Source organism: Leptodactylus fuscus, chromosome 1, assembly GCF_031893055.1.
Source record: "Leptodactylus fuscus isolate aLepFus1 chromosome 1, aLepFus1.hap2, whole genome shotgun sequence".
Classification (NCBI taxonomy): domain Eukaryota; kingdom Metazoa; phylum Chordata; class Amphibia; order Anura; family Leptodactylidae; genus Leptodactylus; species Leptodactylus fuscus.
In genome coordinates, this window is record NC_134265.1 from 360055870 (window position 1) to 360062501 (window position 6632).

General features: G+C 42.5%; 1 protein-coding gene across 2 annotated transcripts in view; it reads left to right on the forward strand.

The window, feature by feature from the left end:
- CYP26B1 (cytochrome P450 family 26 subfamily B member 1) overlaps window positions 1-3141 on the forward strand; it is a 74195-nt gene extending 71054 nt beyond the window's left edge. For both annotated transcript variants that reach the window (XM_075261804.1, XM_075261805.1), the window contains one exon: window positions 1-3141. In XM_075261804.1, coding sequence (XP_075117905.1) covers window positions 1-393 — 393 coding nt within the window. In that variant the 3' untranslated portion in view covers window positions 394-3141.
- The last annotated feature ends 3491 nt before the right edge of the window (window positions 3142-6632 follow it).

Sequence of the window (6632 nt, forward strand, 5' to 3'; positions counted from 1 at the left end):
GGCTTCCAAATTCCAAAAGGATGGAGCGTCTTGTACAGCATCAGAGACACGCACGACACAGCTCCGGTCTTCAAGGATGTTGACGTCTTTGATCCTGATCGCTTTGGCCAGGATCGTACAGAAGACAAAGATGGCAGGTTCCATTATTTGCCATTTGGTGGTGGAATACGGAACTGCTTGGGCAAACAATTGGCCAAACTTTTCTTGAAGACCTTGACAATAGAATTGGCCAGCATGAGCAGGTTTGAACTGGCAACCAGAACTTTTCCAAAAATCATGCCAGTCCCTGTGGTCCATCCAGCCGGTGAACTAAAAGTCAGATTTTACGGACTCGATTCCAACCAAAATGAAATCGTGACGGAGACAGAAGCCATGTTGGGAGCAACAGTGTAGCCTTCAGTAACTTCATCAAGAAGAAGGCAACTTGGGAAATAAGCACACAATCAACAATCAGAGTAATGACCAAGAAAAATATATCCGTAATACTAACTAAAGTATACCGAGCCACCAAACCATGAATATTATCTCTGTGGAATGCTTAACTTAAATATATTAACATATATACTTTAAGTGACACCATAATGGACCCAGGTCCTGTATTTATGAATCCTGCTGCAGAGAAGGACACTTGGAGAACACCAGCTGGAAATTGACTCGATGAAAGAATTATTGCCACGCTGGTTGATCTCCGTATTGAGGGATTCTTGGGTGGTCTTCAGCTGTTTACAAGACCTTCCCTTAAAGTTGCTTTTTTTCATCTTTATTCCAAAAGCTTGTTTCAGTGTTACACACATCAGGGATACCAGGGTTTTCCTACTGTTGTTTCTAGACCTGCCTTATTGTATTGTCTATGAGGGGAAAAAAAGGTTGTTGTAACGGGTCAACAGATCGAGTGTTTTCTAAATGCAAGTTTACATTACAACCATGGTGGTCAAGATCCGGAATAGAGGACCCAGCGAAATCACTGGAAACACAGAATGTTCTTTCCAATAAGGTTTGAAGCTAAAGGTGGACACCACTGATAGGTCTTCTCCCCGTCCCATTATAGCACTTTGGTGATGAACATGGTTGGACCATGTGGTCTTCTATCTACTCTTGGCTGGTTGGTTATACCAATACTGCATGACTTTTCTAATATCTTCTCTCATACAATAGTTCTGATGAGAGACTTTTGAGGAAGCCTACGCGGCTGGGAGTGATATTGAAGAACATATACATGTAGACCATGAGGATTTATCTAAGATCTCTAGATTTAGAGGCCAGTGCCTTATCTGACCAAGGTCTTATTTAGCCGCTATTCTGGTAGGCCAGTAAGTTTCCCCACCAGTCGAGAGCCAGGACCCAGTGATCCTTTTATCTTACCTCTACGACATTCCTATTTTTGATCGGTTAGTGGCCTTTGCTATGATGACAATTTTTTGTAACATTGCTGGTGGCTTAGCTCTTGGACCACGCTGCCCATACAACGCTTGTCCTTACATGTACATACCAAAACCTTAACCAAAATATATAGTCATAACAGGGTAATCCATAGCCAATAGGCTCGCCAGATTATCTAGATTTGGTAATCTTCTTTGTACCATTCTTGGAGGCCATGGTTGAAGTGTTAAGAGTTTCGAGAGGATTTGGCTGTCACATTCCAGAATCCGTGTTCTTGAATTTCAGATCTTTAATTCTATCTCATTTTTCATTCATTGTAACATACACATAGGACTAAGTTACAGACGACTATACAGACATTATATTCTCAATACAGTCTAAAAAAATTTTGTTCGAAAATTGGAAAACTTTTTGTTTTTTAGACCTTTTTCTATCTTCTTCTCGTAACGGGGCAAAGACTTTAGTAATCATCACAGCGTTGTTAGAATATGCCTGGATTCATATCTATGTGGATATCTGGTAATACGTAAGCTAGAGAAGTCTCATATTAATGGGGTTGCTGTTAGACGGAAAAAAAATAGCAGTCACTGGAGTGCAACCTTTCTGCTACCCTGTGTATTATTTATATACTATTTATTCACTCTATGAAAACATAAAGCTGGTGGGGTTACACGTCAGTCCCAAATGCTTTCTGTTGCGTCACAGTATCAGTCCATCCCTTCAACCTCCAAAGAGAAATTGCCCATGTCCTGACCAATGTTTTTGGTTTTCCATGTTGTCCAGTGCCATACGTGTCCATTGGTTAGACTAGATATATCCTTCCTCATGTTGACTCTTGGCTCAAGACGAAGGCACCCACAACACCATAAAAAAAAAAAAATTCAGAGCTGGTCATCTTGCACCTCTTAACTCAAGTTGAAACCAATTGTAACAACGATAATGTTATCCACTCAGGTTTCGTCCAATGTAGACTGAGGCACTTTGCCCCACCGGAGCGAATCTTTCCGAGGTCCCGGCCATAGCAGAACAAGAACAAGTACATCGAATCGATTTTACGTGCCAATTCACCTCCATCAAACATCGCGGGTACCAACAGGTTGTCCATGGAACGTGATAAGCCACTTTCATAGGAGGTGCCTGTTGGACCTCATGAGCCTTGTTATGTCCAACATTTGGTTCACCAGAGGACCTCCAACTTGGGAACCAGTTCAGACGTCTATGAGCTTGAACATGAACAAAGTCCAAATTTTTCCTTTCCTTTGCTCACTTGTGCTCTGTGGCGGAACCGTTCCAAATTTATAACAGTCAGCGTATAGCTATATCATTGATCTCCATGTATCTGGATAGATTTATACACTTATATAGTTTTATATGATATAGAGATATAACCAGATCCATTTTACAAAAACACCCGACCTTGTCATCGAGCGCGACGACAGCGTAACATCCCTCCACCGCCCTGCGATAGATTTGCAGACTAAGCACTTTGAATATCGACTTTTATCCTTCACTTGTCCAATTCACCGTTTTCTACGCAACGTTCGCTGACATGGCCCCTCCCCCATAAACTATTCTAAGCGCTATTTTTGTTATATTCCAGATAGATTGTCTAGTATAAAGTTTTTGCCCCCCCCCCCTCCTGTTGTTAAATAATTGTTATTAGTAAAGTATGGTTTGCCCTGTCTTTGTACACATTGTTCAGATATTAATATGTTTATATAGCTGTCATTTTTAATATTAAAAGAAGCACTTGTGTTTTTATTATTATTATTATTTTTATTATTATTATTATTATTATTATTATTATTATTTTGGTTATTATGAATTGATGCCCAATGATCGTGTCTCTTGTTTTATATGTCATGTGTCTGTTTTTTTCCGATGTATGTACATAATATTATGTGTCATATATTAAAATTTAATGTTGTGTATTTTGTGATCTTAAAATAATCAGTACAACAATTTTATAGAGTTCAGTAATAAAAAGTTAAAAAGATTTGGACATTTTGCTTTTTTTTAATATTATTCTGGTGGCTTTGGAGTGTAAGACAAGTGTAGGCCCATGGAGGGGCAAATCCCCTTCTGTTACCACTATACATATAAGTTTTGGACACAGGTGTTTTTATGGAACCCCCCACTCCCAATCTGGGAAGACTGACATTTAATCTTAAGGCCGAGTTCAGACGGAATCCGCGTCAAAATCCAGCTCAAAAAAACGCCTCCCATTCACTTCAATGGGAGCTGGCCATTTTCTTTTTCCATGAGTGACCTGCCCTGTTTCTGTCGCAACAATCCCTCCCAACTAGGCCCATTCATTTGGGCCTAATCTAGAGCAGAAGGCCGTGACTGTTGGAATCCGAGACAGCGGGAAGCGCCTTTTGTACCGGATTTGAGTTGGCTTCCTGCTTCAACATCTGGTCCATAAAACTCCCATCTGAACCCGGCCTAAAGGGGGCCTACATCTTTAATAGCTGTCGCCCTGTTCCTATATACATGTACACTTGGTTTTGCCAAACGTCAAAGGGATTCGAGGTAAACTGGAAAACCAGGGGGGGCTAAGATATGACGCAATGGTCACCTATTCCCCGTCCTCCATTCTAGAATTAGGTCTCTCATTCCGGGCTCAGGTGACCGCCATGCACAATCATTGCCCTTGGGGGTCTCATGTTGGGTACCAGTCATGTGACTACTAATCTGCCACTGGTATTGGACACGTGAGGCCAATGATTGTCTATTGGTGTCACTTGCACCACCACTTCTAGCCCAGCCATTACTAGCACATAGAAGACCGTGACGTTGGTATTGTATCTACCAGTTTCCTCTGCTCTCCAGATTGAGCAAATGAAAATCAACACGCCCCAACTTTTATTTCACAAGATATACAAAACGATTGTCGGCCAAACATCAACTATACAGTACACGGTTTGCTGGTGGATTTTGAGATCTTTAGTCTAATGTGAGGTATTGGCGGTGAACAAAGGCTCAAGACCTTTACAATGCCGATGGGTGAAGAACATATGACAATGTAAGCTGGCCCCACCATTTTTTGGTCTTGGTTCTAGAGTTTCTGTATATGTTGGGCTTGGTTTCATTTAATATATTACAGTAGTAATTATAAAAATATATTATAAATAATTACCTGGACAAACCCCCCCCCCAAATCCTAGGATTCCCCCGACTATTGTCCTACATAGTCATTATCTTCTTCTGCTGTTTGATTTGTTCCCATATAGGGCAAGCTACTGTGTTCCCTTTTCAGAGGATCCGTCTGAGTTGCCGCCTGAGGCTTCTCTCCGAGTGTTATCTCTGTTGCTTATCAGTTTATTAGCCCTTAGGATAATGGAGATGACATTGACAGAATGAGCCATCAGACGGCTTCTCAGACATACTACAGTATATCGGCCAGTGAAGGCAGCAGAGCCCTCTGTTCTTAATGGAGATACGAGACTGTCGGAGGGTCCTGATTCGCAAAAGTTTCCGTGAGTTTGGACGGTCAGTAGGAAGGCCACCAGGTGACTGGTGTCTTCGCCCTATCTCTCACTATTTCCATGCTGACCATGAGTCGAGATCTTTCTACGTTGGCCTGGTCTCTTAGGACATGTCCATCACTCGCTGCTTTCTTGTGCAACTTTTCCATTGGAATTTCGTTGAAACGCAAGACTGAATTGACCTCAAGCATCTCGTACACTTAGGTCACAGAACCGAACAGGAAAAAAACATGACATATAGGTTATTCCCCGAGGGCCTGGCCATGATGCATGCCAGATATGTGCGCTCTAAATATTACTGTTACCTAGGACACACCAAGCCTGACACACTGTAACGCCCCAGCAAGATGCAAAGTGTCAGAGAAATTCCACACTGAAAGCCGAAATATCCTGAAATGTCAGCGGGAGGTCAGGGATGGCGATCCCCAGGCTTAATGATGTGTCGGCTCTTTTTCCCTTCCATTTGGCTCAATGGTATGAATAGAGTCTTAAATTCATCAGGATTTTGCTTACAAGTCTGGGGTGGCCTGGCCTATAGGATACACAGCAGTCAATATGCAAACTGTAGAGTCATATGATCCATCAGTTTGCATCAGATGGTGTTTAAGATCCCTCTAAAAAAGTGCCGATAGACCTCTTGTATTGTCAATTGGTGCTCCTTATGGCCTGCCATACCAAAATGATCCATGGATAAGAGTGGCGCTGTCTCATCTTATACTGGTGACCTCTGTGCGTATGCTATATGAAAGGATATAGAGAGGTGTCCCATGGTCATGACCCCTCTATTAGCCGGAGTAGGGAGTGTTCCTTGCTTTGAAGAACCCAAGCTGTTCGGGTATTGCCTGACCTACTGTTAGTATGAATGGCCAACATGGAAAAGTATTACTAGACGGCACAACTAGGAAACAGATCAAATCGGGTGATATTTTTTGTACCCTCGAAAACTTGGCTTGTCAAGATCTCCAACCTGGATAGGGGCGGTATGAGTTTCGCGTCCATTTACTAAAGGACCTTGATCGAAACACCCTAGCCCATGATGGATGTTGATGCCATTTGCCATCTCCAAGCGGAGATCCTTGCCACACACGGCAGGCGGTGTACCGGAGTCGCATTAGAAAGAACCGCCAGATGTTCTTATAGGAGAACCAAAACTTTACTGATCTTGATTGTAGAAATATAGCGTGAGGATTTGGGCACTTCAAAAGCTCTTCAACGAGACAACGAAGGATTATGAAGATAATCTTGTTTCCCTTAGTCCTAACAGCGGCACAATATGGGGAGTCTTGTGCCGCTATAGGACGACAGGGAATGAAGGATTATGAAGATAATCTTGTTTCCCTTAGTCCTAACAGCGGCACAAGACTCCCCATATTGTGCCGCAGTAGGACGACAGGGAACAAAGGATTATGAAGATAATCTTGTTTCCCTTAGTCCTAACAGCGACACAAGACTCCCCATATTGTGCCGCTGTAGGACAACAGGGAACCCCTGTTCCGATGGGTGAAGCTCCCTTCCGCATTCATAGACTAGGCATTTGGCTCTTTATGACTCCCAAAAAGGAGCTAAGGCTCCCCTATTTTTAGTGAAACCTGAATGTCACCTGAATGAGGTCATACTGCAGGACATGCTAAACCTATCCCCTGTGGTACAACATTAGGTGAATCTACAACTTCGCCTTACACTTTGAGCCTTCAAGGAAAACGGGAACCAATGGGTGTCACACCACATCAACACCGGTCAATATAAGAAGTGTATCAGCTATAC